This window comes from Lissotriton vulgaris, chromosome 8 (genome assembly GCF_964263255.1).
Source record: "Lissotriton vulgaris chromosome 8, aLisVul1.2, whole genome shotgun sequence".
Lineage (NCBI taxonomy): Eukaryota > Metazoa > Chordata > Amphibia > Caudata > Salamandridae > Lissotriton > Lissotriton vulgaris.
The window spans coordinates 1,341,607,521-1,341,624,184 of NC_141696.1; the positions used below are offsets into that span (position 1 = coordinate 1,341,607,521).

The window sequence follows — 16,664 nt, forward strand, 5'->3', positions numbered from 1 at the left end:
TTTATTTGGGAAAACCTTGAGGGAGCTACACATATGAGCCGTTGCTGAATTTGGAATTGTATCAACTTTCTAGAAATCTACAGATTTCCTGGATCACCCATGGGTTTCATCCTGGCTTCCAGCTCAAACTGGAAGTAAGCTCAGAGCACAAAAAATATGAAAAATTACCTATCTCTTTGGAAAAAGCCAAAACTATGGTTTAAAAAAAAGTTTTTTTTATTCAGCTCTGCATGTTCCTGAAAGCTGAGAAGATGCTGACTTTAGCACAACAAACCATTTGGTGATGCCATTAGGGGGAAAAAAAAACAGACAATTTTATAAGGAGCACTTTTTTCTTTTCCTCTCAAAATGCAGCTATATTTTGGCAACAATCTCAGTCCCCTACAGGGAATTCACAATCCTGGCTGCCTTCAGAACCCCAGGCATGTAGAAAAATTTGGCCTGAATATCTTATGTGCGAAAACGGATATGGAGCCTTAAGCGTAAACTACCCCACATAGACAGAAAAGGGACTCAGCACAGGGATTAGCAGTTAAGGTGTTAACCAATATATCTGCAAACACAGAGCCATTTTGTGCGAATCTCAATCAATTTGTAAATCTATCCACATGCAAGTTTGGCATGTAAACTGAAGTCATGTTAACCTACATTATTGCTTTACAATCCTTTATAAAAGGATGTATTTTCTATAAAGAAGTGAAACATGACAAAAATATCACAAACGTAATAAATACCAACTGTACAATGTAGGTATAGCAAAAAATGGGACAAATGCTTTGATAAGTTATATCTTTTTGAGAGGTCTCTACAGTTTTTCAATTTGGCTTTTGGTGATATTAGGACTCTCAGTTCTCTTACACTGACATTCAGTGTCACAGAGCGAGCTGCTTCTCTTTATTAACATAGGGTATAACTAGTAACAATCACAGCATATCTAACTTTCCTGTAAGGCTATGACAGGTTGGTGCAGGAAGTGCACCAATGGTGTCAAAGTCAAATGTCACATGTGTGCTACATTGAACCATTCCACTAACCATATGTGCCTTGACTGGGAGCAACTTAAAGTACTGCTATGACATGTCAGAGAAAAGTGCCTTGACATGCAGAAAAACTGTTTTTACACCCCACAATTAGGGTCACAAAGCATTAATACAACTTATTGCAAATTGTAAATTGGAGGAGATGCCCCATTGTAATTGCTGTTCAGAGTGAGTTGTAAATGGGACTTAGTAAAAACATTTTTTTGCAGATGCACAAAACTGGTATGATACATTAGGCGCTATGTCCTTTTTTATCTAAGTTAATTGTCACTAAGTACATATACAAAAATAACATGCCGCGAATTTAGCTTCAATCAAGAGGCAGCAGCCTAGAGAAAAAGTTTATTTCAACGCAAAGCCAATGTAAGACTAATATAGCCTTATAGCCCACTTCTGAGGGATATAACGGTAGTTAAAGGCCCTGAACCAGAGTTATAGGCCCAAGCCACAGACGAAGGCCTATAATGAGGGAGAGGGCCTTTAACAACCGGTACAGCCAGAGGGCAGATGGACTATAACACTTTTAAAATATTCTACCCACTGAGGGTAGAATATTCTAAATTAAAAAGGTAGAAATATAAAAACAATCATTGGAATGATGGAGCAGAAGGCTTATACCAGCCATTATAAGGCTGAACCACTTTATGGTCTTCAATGGAGCTCCCAAAAGTCAAATGTTTTAATACTGGTTCACACCAAATACAAGCCGGACGGCACCATTCTAGGTATATAGTGTTAACTGTCACAGATAAACTGGCAGTCCAGCATGTAGTATATTGTCATGTTTGAACTAGGAATTAATCACACAATCTTCAGAATAAGGTTATAGGGGCTGCCGGGCTAGTTAATGAAATCAACATATCTCTGATAATTTCACTCTATTTGCAAGATGTATAAAGTAGGGGGAGTAGGTCAGGACCAAGTTGGAAAGAAGAATACAAAGACCTCTGAATTGGTTGCACAAAGTTTCAGGTTTGTTTAGCAGCACCTAGACAATTCAGTTGTTTAGTACAATCCAAGAAAAAATAACGTTTAGAAATGAAAAATAAATATCTTTTAGTAAGTGTTCATAAGTACCAACAAATAAGCGGCGGCTCCTCTGCAATGGTGTAGCCCCACTGCCTGGCTCAGAGCCAGAAAATGTTAAATAAAATTATGTTCTTAAATTGTTTCATTTTGCATTTGCAATCTCTCAGCCAGTGCTGTTGGGAGATGGCGAAGCCAAGACATGGGAGCGGGGAGGAGGAGTGCTACATGCACTTCACTCCCTAAGTGCTCATGTGTGTTTGGCCAGCTGTCTCAGGACTAAATCACACCTGCGCACTTTGGTTTCTCGAGCTGGAGAAACCCCCATAGACTCCCTGGCCTGAGTGGAGCATATTTTCAGCCCACTTAGGCCAATCTTTTCAGCACAGAGATTGAATGGGAGTCTGTCCCGGGCTGCTGGGTCCGAGGAAGCGGAGAGGCAGTGCAACGATGGAGGCGGCCACAGCTGGAAGTAAGTTTACTTTTAATCTATTATTTCTAACCCCCGTGTGCGGTCCACCTCCCCCACACAGGATCTCGCTTCCTCCCTTATGCGATCCCTCCACCCGCCTCACCACCGTTTATTTGTGGTGGCCACCACTGCAACAAACTATGGTTCTTTTTGTGAATGAATGCTTGAACTGAGATTCCCTATGTTTAAATAAACTTTTTTTAGGAAAATACCTGTAATTTGGAGAAGGGTTTCCTCTTGCCTCGCAGTTGAGAGTTACTTTCTTTTCACCAAAATTAGCTGGAAATACTACATCATCTGGCTCTTGAACGAACTGAGGGCCATATTCAACGTTCTCTGAAAAATAAGTTCAACATTTTATAAAAGTGATCATTTTCCTGGTTTATTAGAACAATTTCTGCACATTTCTCTGTAATTCATTTCATCGACTAGCAATTGCAGTGGAACACTAAGGGGAGCTATATGGGCATATAAGGTTTCTCTTGCTAAGAATAGCCTCTGCATGGTGTTCAGTGGAGCTCACTCTAAGATACAGATAAATTGCCCCATCTGAGAACTGTATTAAACAAACAAAATAATATTTGTTAAACTTGGCCCAGGTATCATTGTTCATAGTTGATTAGTGTCCGAGTCTCAGTTTATAAAGTCTTTTTTATAGACAGGTGTATAGTTTATAAGTACAACATTACATTTATATTTCTGAATTCCATTCCCTGATTTGAACAACCTGAATAATCAGAATTTTAGAACGGTCAGGTACATATTCTATAGTGAAAAGACTTTGTGTTTAGAGTTTTAGAGGATTTGCATTTGACATAAAACTATGCTGGAAGAATAGTAGTCTAGCTGAGTGGCATTGTAAAATGCATGGAACATCCTCTGTGAGAAATTAGCTTATTAATGGGGGTGTATGTGAGTCCACCAGAAGGAATAAGGTCACAAACTTGTCAGGGTAAAACTGAGTTTCAATCATTTAAACCTTGACTCAACTCCCTTGCAGCTATGGCACAGAGCACACAGAGTTAATTTAGAAATTAATGTTATGTATTAAGCAACAAAACAGGTAAAAAGTAGTCAGAACCTAATACAATAAAAATCCCATAACTAATTTTGAAAAATAGAGAAACAATTAACGAGTAAAATGGCACCAAAACTCTAAAAAGGGGAACTGGATATATGATTTTTTAAAGAGAAATTAAGCCACCAGCCAGAAGGCACTGCTTGCTGTTGACAGGGACTTATGCGTGATTTCAGAATGACTGCAATAGAGCGCAGGTCAGATACACTAAGCGCATTCGACCCAGGCAAACACTTTACCTTCTTTTTTGTGCCTGAAATGGAAGTCAAAATCCTACAGCGGGGCAAGGATGCAAGCTACATATGCCAAAGTCCTCTCACAGCCGGATAGCGGCTGGACAAGGTCGCGCTGAAGGCGTTTGTTTTGGCAGTTAGAACCCCAAGTGGGACAAATTCAAGTTTTGCAGATGACAAAGATCTTGTGTGGGGCGTGTATTTTTGTGCCTTCACCCAGTCAAGATTTCTACATTTGCACCTGGTGTTTTTTACAGAGCTCAAAACCCTCCAGAGGAGCAACCCTGAAACTATAGCCAACAAAGACCCAAATTAATTTGCACATTTGCCACGAGGCCCCATCCAATCCCTTCCAACTTTCCATTCTTTCTGGAACAGCTCCTCCTGGCCACGTTTAAGGTTCCCAGGACCAAAGGGTCAGCATTTAGTGTCTGCGATTCTCTCCAGCACAGCCCACCAACAGGTTCCAGTTGCTCCTTGTCAGCTGGGCACTTCAGGAAAAAAGGCCTCTTGCATCCTGTTGTGTTCCAGTAACCACAGAGGAGATGGGCCAACTGATTCTTGGAGTTCACTTTTGTCCTGTGTGCAAGTGGGAGCAGGTCCTTCCCTTTGGGTCTTCACACAGGTCATAAGCAGCAGGTACTGTCCTCTCCTGTTCAACCAAAGGTCCAGATGTGTTCTAATGAGCCAGGAGTGAGGTGTGCCACTTTTGTAGGATTCAGTAGCTAGTGGGTACAGGGGACTTCTGGACACTTTCTAACCAATGGTCACAACGTTCCAATAGTCAACTCTTTCCTCTTTTTCAACTCATCCTGTTTTCCTGGTTTCACTCCTATCCTACAGTGAACTATTCTGAGGAAAATCCAAAATGGCAGAACCCTTTTATCTGTGGAAAAGTCAGGTGGCACAGTCTGAAGTGTGGCTATGAAAATGAGCATCCCTCAACCATACCAGAATGGTAATCAAGACCAGCTCCCACTTCCACTGGGATGGTGGTAGAGGAGCACATTTTGCAATATGATCAAATGGCTTCTTTTCTCCAGGTCATCCTTTACACTTCACTGTAAATGGACAATCCATGCCCTGGTCCCTTCCAAGTTAATGACATTCCTTAACCTTCACAGCTGTTCTTTCTGAGCTGAGAGGAGTCACATACTCCACACACGGTTCTTCCTGTCAAAAGGCCTAAGCCATTGTTTCTGCTCTGGGAGCTGTTTATACCCATCATTAAGGGGAAAGCACTGACAAAGGGCAGTAACAAACAGTTTAATGTGAATTATTAACCTGCTGGAGTATCAGGCAGGTAAAGTCTAGGGGCCAGATGCAGGAAGCCTAATACTGGTCGGTAACGGCCGAAATCACCAAATTTCGGCCGTTACCGACCTGTATTAGGCTTTTCAGATGTAGGGGCCTAATTTAAGGATTCGGTAATTTACCAAATCGGTAATTTAAGGAATCTGTAAATTATTAAATCCTTAATGTAGGGAACACTCAAATGAGTGCTTTTCCCATTTTAGGATTCGTTATTTAACACCAACTACATGGTGGTAAATATCGAAAACCCCAAAAGATGCAATTTTTTGCAAATTATTACAGTGCCATGTGGCAGACATACATGCCCTTTAGGCATGTATCTGTGTCACATGTGCACCCATACACAATTCATGGGTGCAACAGGGTGTCAAAGTGACACCCTGCCACCCTTCAGTGTGTTCCCCCTTTTACTGAATCGGTATTTACCAATTCGGTAATTCCCATTCATTCCTATGGGCCTCCAGGCCCATAGGAATGAATGGGAATTACCGAATCGGTAAATACCGATTAAGTATTTACCAAATCTTACCGATTCAATAATACTTACCGAATGAATACCTACATCCCATTTATCGATTCTAAAATACCGAATCGGTAAATTTCAGTATTTTAGAATTGGTAAATATGGATTACCTACATCTGGTCCTGGATGTCTAAAAGCTACTTTTCATGTGTCTTTATCCAAAATGTGAATGCACAATGGACCAGGATATTTACTAAATATTTAAAACAGTGGTTGAATTACTTCTCTAGGTTAACCAGAACCCAACAGAGCTAAAATAGCATTTTATTAGTGTTGAAAAGTGGGTTATTAGTAGTGGTAAATATGTATTTACCAGTGGCAAGAAGGCTACTATCCCAGTCTAGGGCTCAGTATAGGTCTAAGTAAATTATTCCCTTTCTCAACCCTAGGTAGCTTGGCTGCTAGGAGGCAGGCTTAACTTAGTTGACAGGTATGTAAAGCATTTCAAAAAACCAGTAAATAAATAAGACACAACACGCTATACAAATCCAATACCAGTTTATAAAAATTGGGAATATTTTGCTCTTTAGAATCACACCAAAGTGACAAAAATCCAATTTAAGTAACTTGAGATATGAATTTTCAAATATTAAACAATTTCTAGCACTTAGAAACCTATAGTACATCGACCAGGACAAAGTAACATTTTCAGGCCGACCACGATAGAGCTCGGCACGGATACACTGAGCGGGAGAGGGCCCGGCCAAGATGTTACCTTCGGACTTAGAAACTTGTCTGGAGATTTTTCCGCCATGGTCTTCCGATGCTCTTCACCAGTCCAGATTCGGTGAAGATTCACCGGTTTGACTTTCAGGGGGCGCCCATTCAAACTCTGGAAGTCAGATCTCTTTAGTGGGATGAACCTGGAATCCAGGTCGGGTGACAGTTGAAGGAGGCCAGCTTGGCTCTCGCCGTTGAGTCGGTCACCTTATGGAGCTTTTTTCCAAAGTTCCTCCAAACTTCTGGAACTTCCTCCTAAAGTTACTCTTGAGGGTCCAACAAGTCCAAAACACAAACCATGGGTCTGCAAGCTCCAAGATGTTCCTTGAAAGGTTGGGACCACAATTTCCACAATGCACCTGGACGAAACCTTCCACTAGAGGTACTCCAGGCAATGGACAATTGGTGGTGATGATGCAGGTGAGCTCTGTTAACCTGTACCTTGCTAGGAGTCCACTGTTTATTCCTGCAGAAACAAGGTACATTCAGAGGTCTGTGATTTCAGAAAATGCAGCAGGGCCTGGTTGTGTAAATCCAGGTTTCAGCATGGCAATCCTCCTTCTTCTCAGAGTTTCAAGCAACAGATGTGAGAGGCTCTGCACCTCTCACATATGTATTCAGTGTTTTCTAGGGTCAAGCAGGACAGCACTCCTGTCCAATGAGGTGTAAGGCAACACCCCAGAGCATGACCACTTCCTCCAAAGTGTGGCATAATCTTCTACCAGAAAGCACTATTCTGGCAAAACTCAACATAGCTGAAATCTCACCACAGCATGAAGAACTAAACCAACTCTCAGTATGGCTCATTTCCATAGTTCTACACCTACTAACATCTGCAGATTCCTTCCGTAAGCTTCCCATCTGGAGGGTCAGAAGGGATGGGGAAGATGGAACTGGCATTCCCTGCCTGTCCTTTTCCTAAATTGAAGCTTAACTTTTTACGACCCCTCCCCACTGCTCTGGCATTCCTCTGTAGCAGAACCCTCTCCACCAGTTAGCCTCTCCCTGGGTGAGTCACTCATCACACCATCAAAGCAGCCTGGCTAATCCTGGTAACTGTGCACAATCAGGAAAGGCCACAGGAAGGCTGAATTTTGGCTTATAGACAAGAGAGTCATATAACTTATTTTCTGATTATTTTAGGATAAAGTCAACAACAACAACATATTGTTGGATTCATCAATACCATTATCCTAAAACCTTGAATGATACTTATTTAATTGCTAGCAATATTAATGCGTTCATAAACTATTGCAATCTTTTCCTACTGCTTGGGGATCAACAATGGGGAAAGTGAAACGTGCAATTTCTCCGAAAGCAGGGCATATAAAACATCTTTTATAAGGGCCCTTCTTATAGTTAAAGGGCCCTCCACCCCGGGAACTCCTAAGGGAGATCTTGGGGGTTCTAAATATGCAACAATTACGTAGATCCACATTCCACAATGCTCCTGGTACGAAGGATAATTTTGGAAGGCACTTTACTACAATGGAGAAAGTGAAAAGTGCAATTTCTCTATCCCCATGGCATATAAACCATCTTTTATAAGGGCCCTCCTTATAATTATCTGCCCCCCCCCCCATTTAGGACACCTAGAGGAGATCCTAGGGGTACCTCATATGCAGAAATAGTGTAGATTATTACTTTTTCCGTGCCCCTAACACCAAAGTTGAGTTTGCAGTGAAAGTACTTTTGAGAGCATTGCTGCAACACAGGGCTGCTTTTAAAATAACCTCAAGCGCAAGTGCAGAAAGGGTTGCTGGCCTCTAAACTGCCATGCCCTATTATATATTAGGGACTTAAAGGGAAGACATGCCAATTGTAAGTGTACCCTAATGCATGCAGGTGTTTTCACATTAGTTTTCAACATAGCACTGGCCCTGGGCCTGCCCAGGGCACTCTCAGAGTCAGAAAACCAGCATCCAGGGGTCTCAAATGGGGCAAAACGTGCAGGGACAATGCAAATAGGTCCTGATTTCCAACAATTTGAGCTTAAGGTTTTACTAGTAGGATCAGATGCTGACATTTACAGACAAAATAGCTTTTAGGGGCTAATCACCATCAGAACATGACAACATAAAATTCTTACATGTTCACTTTTAAAAACTAGGTAGCCTACCTCGTGGCCTACAAGGCCTACCTAGTGAGATAGTTAATATTTAAAAGTATGGTTCCTTTCTTGTCAAAAATAATAATTTTACAGGTTAAAAGTGCACAGTGGCCTGGCTTTAAATGTAGGCCCAAAGCCATGTTTTTCCTTATCAGTCTAATGTGGAGGTATTCAAACTTTTGTCGGCTGAGGTCCCCATCTAAAACTTTTTACACGTCGAGCCCCCCTACCACCAACTGACAAAAAAGTTCTGAAAGCTGGTACTCTGCATCATTGATGGCCATTCCCTCCTGCAGAGCCCAGGTTGTATAGGGCAAATATTAATAAATAAAATAAGAGTGTTTAGTAAACTTGAGTTTTTGTAGTGCCTCTGCTTATTCTAAAGTTCAAATGAAAAGTCTGCAAGAAACAATGAGCACAAAAAAATTACATTGATGCTTTATTTTTCACTTAAAACACAATATTTAGGATAGATTAGTAAAAACAGTCCCAATGAACAAGTGTGTGGTGGGCCTGTTTTTCTCCAGAGAGACAATGTATGGATGGATTGTTGCTTCTGCCATCCTTAGGTTGTGCTCCATTTCCAGTCTTGAGCAGTACCTGGAAACGGGAGTGCTTGCAAAATTTTACAGTATATTTTTTGCAGTTTTATATAGCACGAACATGACCCAAAAATATAGTGGAGAGCTGTACAGAAGCATGTTTTACAAGCACACATTCATTATTTGTAAGCACAGGGAGATTAAGGGATTTTCCCATAATCACACGATGTTGAGCAGCCACCAAGAATTGAACCTGGTTCCCCAGCTCTACAGTCTTCAGCTCTGGCTGCTGCGCCACATCCTTGCCCCTAAACAAGCTATCCGAAAAGGGGTTCCACAAAACATGCTTTCTGACACAATTGAAAAATCCATGATTATGTGGAGTATGGCCAGGTGTTGCCATGCCAGTAGGACAACAGCCAGAGTTTTCCAAGAATGCCTAGGGGACATTTACATCATAAACATGTGATGTAAGTGATTCAAGAGGATATATACATCTTTATTCTCTAGCAGCATCAAGAGTCAATTTGTGAGCATAGTTGGCTTATAAAGAAGATCGCCTTCCAAAGTTTCAGAAATAGCTGACAAGAAAACATTTAAATTTGGTCTACGAAAGAAGTGAGGACAGAGGATAGGCACACTTCACAATATGTGTTACATTAGGCTTGAAGACTCAGCTCTAGGGATTGGAACATGTTAAACAAGCACCAGCTCCTTTAATTAACGGCACATTCATTTTTCCTAAGTCACTGGTAAATTAAGTGATTTTGCCCAGGATCACATGATGTTGAGCAGATACCAGGACTCGAACCCGGGTCCCCAGAACCAAAGCCAGCACCTATGGCGTTAATGCAAAATCCACTCCTCCTTACATTATTCTTTCAATGCCATTGATGGATTTTTCCTGCACCAAATTCAATGGCTTTGTAAAAAAGTTAACTATAGCAATTGGGAATTAGTATATTGTGGTATTTTTTTTAAGGTCAGGGCACATACACTTTGGAGAGGACAGCAGTGCACCAGTCTGCGGTGAACTGAAATAGCAGTCAACAATAGATGCAGGTGTTCTTAAAATGATGAGATAGTGTTCTTTAAAGAGGTTAGTCTCCTGCTGTTTTCTAAATTGCAGCATGGATTAGTCAGCCCTGATGGATAGAGGGTATCATTCTATAGCCTAGCTGCAATAAATGGACAAATACATTATGTGAATTTTAAGGATAGCAATGGGCATGAAATTGTTTTGTGTACCCACAGACTTTGCTTTAAGAATGTCTGCATGGCTCTGTCTATGTCTATGTATGTGGACTACTGAGAATATCCTTACAATTAGAGGATTTTCAAACCAAAGCATGTGCAATTTGTGGTTACATGAATTTGCACATCCTAAAATCGGTGAATCAGTGTTTGAAGATTTTGACAAAAATGTAAGTATTTGCAAAAACAACGGTCAGCAAACGTGAATCAAGACACATATATTCAATCTCAGCCAATGTGCGATGATTCATTTGCCTCCATCCCCTAACACCGTAGTGTACATACCCACTATTGGCCCAATTTAAAACATTATTGGCTAATACTGGTTAGATTTAGGATGTCAAATGGTTTGAATTTGAAGTGTACATTTGTGGTAGGTACTCCCAATGCACTCAGATGGGTTAACTTACAAGTAAGCTTATACCACTATACTGTAGTTTTATGTGCAAGTAAATCTCATCACCGGGGCGAGAGTTGGCAGTACAGAGCGGCGTCGCCCTAAAAAAGTGGTGAATACCTACAAACCTGTGATTTACTTCGTATTCACAAACCTTTTTAGGTATTGCACCACCTTGCATGAGCCTATACATTTACTACTGTTATTTGCAGATGTAAATAAGTGTCAAGGATGGATCTAAGTGAACTTCCCCAATGTTGATGGGGTGCAGTATTGAGTATCGAGGCATGTGTAAACATACAATATTTATTCCTGAATAAATGTTTATTAATGCGAGTACTTCTGGATAAATAAGTTTGTTGCAGCTTCTGGGGGTATTACTGGAATTTCATGAAGCTTCAAGGAACTCTTTAATTAACTCCATACGTACAAATAAAAAAAAACAAGAATAAATGTATGATTTTTTGCGAATAATTGGGTCCTTTAATAATACACCCATTATGGCACATGAATGCAGATCAGGGGTATCGGTTTCAAGCGTAATGCATTGTAGGTATTGTTCTGAAGCTAAACTGAAACGTACAGTCACCATTCAAGTGACTTTTTAAAAGGCAAACTGTAAAGGCTTTTCATTAAATCATAACGTTGTTGAACAAAAGCCACTTTACTTTGACGGCTGCGGGTGCAATGGTTTTCCTCCGCTTTCACTGCAGCAACAAAAAAAAGCCCGCACTTCAAGGTCTTTCAATTAACCTAAAAATATTAATACTATATAATCAGCTTTGAATACAGGCGAATGGAGCCCTCGTGTCTGCTCTCTGCAGACAGCTACGTTTCAAAGAAGATTCAGTTAATGCAGACACGCACTTAGTGTATTAAATTATAAGTCTCAGATTTCAGAAGAGATTATTTACATCATAAATTTGCTAAATGGGCCACATTCTAAGAGTAACTGCAGATATTACTATAAGAGTCATTGACTGTCCTTATATTGCATATGACTGTTGATTTGGAAAAATCTGGAACAATTCCTCGTAATGCTTTTCAATGTTTAGCTACAATACAATAAACAAAGGGGCTGATTCACAAAGTAATGTGTGCAATAAAATGTGTAAATAATACATACGTGTTTATAAATTCCATATCTAGATTCCAAAGAACCAGCATTAGTGGTACTTTAGGAATGTAAAGTATACATTCTGTAGCAGACCACCATGATATGTTTTGCGCCAGGAAAGTAGGGGATGTCGAGGTTGTGGCCATCCATGCATATAACACATCAAGTGTTTGTGAATATTCATATATATTCCATAACCATTTCCTCTCTGCAAATACTTTTAATGAAACTTCCATGTTAAGTATAAGAAGAGAATGTGCCTCATACTTTTTGGGGTGTAGAAGAAGTGGTGTCACTACAGGGAACATAATTTCCTTGCGAATACATATATCTGTGCTGTGAAAGATGTATGTACAACTATCTATGGTTTGAGCTGCTTTGGATGTGCACTTCCATGGATTTTGGCAAATTTCCGAAATATGGACAAATTTGAAGTAAATTGGAGGAAGAAATCTACAATACGAACATTGCAAAAGTGAAGATCACCCGGCATCTTTAAGTAACTGACTCACAATACTCTTACAGCTGAAAGAGTACAGTGCGTTCCTACAATAGTAATGTTTAGTACTACGGGTGCACTATCTCTATTATAATCTACATGACAGTGATACCCAATATACACTGCCTGGGCGGTGTTCACCTCAAGAACTATGAGGTAAATGTGTCCTTGGAAAAATGATTTGAAAAAGCTTTTCTAAATACAGTCAAAAAGAAAAGAAAGACTTAAAAAGGGGGTTTGAAGTCAGAAATTTATAACAATCATGAAGGTTTAATAAAATGTTATGGGTAACACAGAAAGTAGAAATATGTGAATGCAGCAAAGTAAGAAAATTTCCTTTTTATGTGGTCACCCTACACTTTTTGCCGACATTTATTGCTGGCGTATGGACTATGAACACTGGGGCACTGCCAAACATCACTCAATGTGTGTGCGTTGTCCCCTAAAAGCCATGTAGAAATAGCCAATTGGCATATTTAATGTATCTATAACTTCCTAGTATGTGATACTCAATATACCTAGGGCCGTAAGTTATATGTCACTGTTGGACTGCCTCACCTTTTGTGTCACCACTAAAGCATGTGTGAAGGTTTAAAACTGCCAATGACCTTGACAAATAAACCTTTTGCTAGGTCTAAACTTTGATGTTTAATACTGATAAATCACCCCAAACTTCTCATAAAGCAGTGTGCATGATATTTAAATAGTAGGACACATGTGTTATGTTTTACATGTCCTGTCATTGAAAACATAACACCTTACAAGGCATAACTTCAGTTCATTGTTCAAGGACTCATATTCATAGAAATTTAAAATTCAATCTGCTTGTCAAGTTGGATCTTGTAATAATACTTTGAAAATGCCACTTTTAGAAAGTTGCCATTTGTCAGCCTAACGATTCTAGCAGCCTTTTCAGAGTTAATTCCCACGGACACCTGGCAGCCTACTGGGAGGTGTGAATAGATCCAAGAAAAGGGAACAAAAAGGTCTTGGCTTGGATGAAGTGTGGCCTCCTCCTGACATGATAGAGTAGGGGATGTCCCCACTAACAGCACAAGGCCCCCAGGATATTATGTCAAAGGTAGTAGGGTTGCACCAGGGAACTTTTTCCCTGTTGAACAGGGAGTTTCCTCCAACCACAGGCTAGTGCCAGGCATAACGGTGCCACCACTGGGCACTTTCTTCAGAACACTTCTGTACCTGCAAAAGACAAAAGAAGGGCTGCACCTGTTGAACTCTGGACTTTAGAAAGTGGGCTGCACCTTTTGTAACCTGTGGAGAGAGGCCCTAAAGGTTGAACCTGTGCCCACTTGTAGCCAGGACTGAAGAAAGAGCTAGTTGCCTAGTCTCCTGTTAAGCTCAAGGAACTCAAAAGCTGCAACATTCCAAGACTCTGGTGAGCACAGCTGACTTGCCCCAACTGAATTTTCCCTGAAACCTGCTAGTGGTTTCTGGGAGACTGAGTGCAGACCCCAAGGCATGCCTGAAAGGTCTTGGGCCCTTGGTGAATATTGGACTCTCCCTCCAAAAAAGAACTGCAAAATTGGGCACTCAGTAACATTTTCAAAACAGAAACAGAGGCTACCACCGGACGGCGACATTGCAATGCTGGATGCATTCTACTTGCTAGTTTGCCCCGCTGAAAGATGTTTGGCTAAATAAATCTAGAGTTCGACATCTTCACTGGTAAAAGACTCTGAAAGTATCCGGCCAGCGAGGGACCTACACTGGGGGCAAATTAAAAAGTCTACCACTGGAGCTCTCCCACCTGCACAAACTCGCTTTCCCACAAAAGAACAATACCAACTATAGAGTGTCCAAAGAATGGTGGACCGCCCCCTCTGAATCAGATCTTGTCCTCTCTCTGCAGCAGGACGAATGGGTTAATCCAGCGGAGACTACGGAGGAGGACGGATCGGCATTTCCCGCTCTTGGCCCATGTAACTGGGAAACTCTGTGGAATGACACCTCCAGCCACAATGACGTCACAGGCCCTGTGCCAATCGCGGAGACGCTGACCCAGGGGAGGTGCCTGCAAATACCCGGCAGACAGCATGAGGAGTCCTTCTTTGGGACCTTGAGGGAAGCCATGGAGCCGCCGAACGGGAGAAGCCGTGGAGTAATCCGGGAGAAAGGAGAGACCCAGGAGTGTCAGGAGGCCAACTTCCCTGCGCTGCGCCCAGCCACGCTTCAGGAGGAGACCTCGTAGGTTGGGAGGAAGGAAAGGGCCTATGAGTAGGGCTCTACATATTCCTTCTCCTACTCCTGTGCCTGTTCTTTGCCACACTTGTTCACAGACGATCCGCTGAGCACCAGTGATCCGCCAACACCCTTCCCTAAAGCACCATGTTATAATAGTACAATGATGCCTGCTTTATGCTTCTCTGTTTTTACAGAGGGACTGACGTATGCCCCCCCTGAGGAAAAGAGTAAACTCCCTAAGTACCTAGAAAGTTGCAAGAAAACTGGATAAAACGGATTATCCATTGTGAGCTTGCCCTGAATTCTGGCTTCCCGACGCAGACGTGTGTGCAATAAAATAAAAACACGTTTATTCCAACATTTGTCCCGACCTCGATCCTTGCTCTACATCACACAAGGCTAAGAAGGCGGGCAATTTGTCCGTTAGAACTGAAATAATGGACGCATTAATCCAACATCTAATAAAGAGACAGGACAAGTTAAATGGGCCGAGGAATAGCTGATGACCTCGGCCGAGGCTGATAGAGACATCTTTTTTTTTTTTTTTTAAATTCTTTATTGTCAGGAAATTAGAAGAAATAGCAGTACGTCATTTGCAAGTGTCGTAACTTAACTGTAGGTAGCTCCCCTAGGTGGGGACAGCATGCAACATAGATTACAATAACAGTTACCGATTTCATGTAGGGCTTAATGGACAAAGGTTCAACAATTAGATATAAGCCGCCTCACGCCCAGCTTCTCTCCGTCCTCTAATTCCCTTCCCACCCATACAGTTCCACGGCAGAAGGTTATTATTTCTCTTACAGTGCATGAGTGGGTACATACAAGAATAATGAACATTACTCCCAAAACCAAAACAGTCGTCATCACCATATCAGATTCTGCGTACGTTCTGCTTTACCATCTCACAGGTTAACAATCAGCAATTCGCGTATAGTGTCAGTGCGTGCAACATTCCCCCTGGTCCCTCCCTCGTTCACAGTATTTCTCGATCGCCACTAGTCTTCTTCCTCCTCTGAATCGGAGTCCTCACCCTCCGGCAAAGCCTCACATGGGTCACCTCTATAGGCGTTCCACTTCAGCCATACCCGGTTCCACTTACGTGGGCAGGCTCTTATCACATACACTGCCCTTTCCTTGATCATGAGAAGGTCCATATTTCTCACCCACCCCGCCACCGTAGGTAACTCCGGAGCCCCCCACTTTTGTGCAATGTCCCGTTTGGCCACTGTCATTGCAAGAGTGACCCACACTTGTTCGTATCTGTTCAGGTCCGTTGGTTCCCAAATGTTCAGTAGGCACCTGCGAGGTTCCGGCAGGATAGACACTTTCATGGCTTGAGAGACGGTGCGCATAATTTGGCGCCATAGTTCCCTTATGCGTGGACATTCCCATATCGTGTGAAGGAGAGTTCCCTCCTCCCCGCATCCCCGCAGGCAGTATGGGTGCTGCGCCCTTTGATAGAGACATCTTTAAGGACACTATAGCCGCCCAGATAGACAGCCTTCAGAAGTTAGTCACAGATCCAAGTGCCTCACAAACCCCGGGTATCCGTAGCACCCCGCCAGCACCCACGGAAATCACGCCCCAGAAATAAGTACCAGGGGAAGACCCGGACGCTTTCCTTCTCAATTTTGAGAGAGCTGCACGAGCGTGTAGGTGGCTGGTAGAAAAATTGCCCTTTTCCCTGGTGCTCTTACTAAGGGAATTGTGCAACATTCCTTTCATCATCTTGTGTGTTTTGCTGTTCACCCTATGTGGGAAGGGAATGCCCAGACATGAGTCCCGTGCTCACTATGCCACTGGAGTCAAGCTATCCTGGTTGAAGATGGGTGATAGCCAGAAACCGGTCCTAAGATGCTTGATTTTGGTCCAGGGAAGACATGGCTTGGCAGTTTGGGCTGGACTGTTCCCGTGAGGCATAGGGCCAAGACTGATTTGCATATGGCCATGTCTGAACTGTGGTGGCTTGGTGAACAATAGCTGATCCTCCAAGGCCCCGACCCCAAAAGCCTGAAACCCCATTACTCAGAGGCCCACATGGCTTTGACTGTGGGGACTGGGGACATATTGCCAGATCTTGTCCCGGAAAGAAAAACACATGGAAGCCGGCTATATCCCATGGTCCATCTTGTAC

The 16,664-nt window shown here is 42.1% G+C and overlaps 1 protein-coding gene across 2 annotated transcripts in view; it reads right to left on the minus strand.

The window, feature by feature from the left end:
* Nucleotides 1-16,664, minus strand: part of CNTN5 (contactin 5) — a 3,039,905-nt gene that overhangs the window by 1,160,564 nt on the left and 1,862,677 nt on the right. For both annotated transcript variants that reach the window (XM_086935289.1, XM_086935290.1), the window contains one exon: nucleotides 2,751-2,874. In XM_086935289.1, coding sequence (XP_086791415.1) covers nucleotides 2,751-2,874 — 124 coding nt within the window. The remainder of the gene's footprint in view (nucleotides 1-2,750; nucleotides 2,875-16,664) is intronic.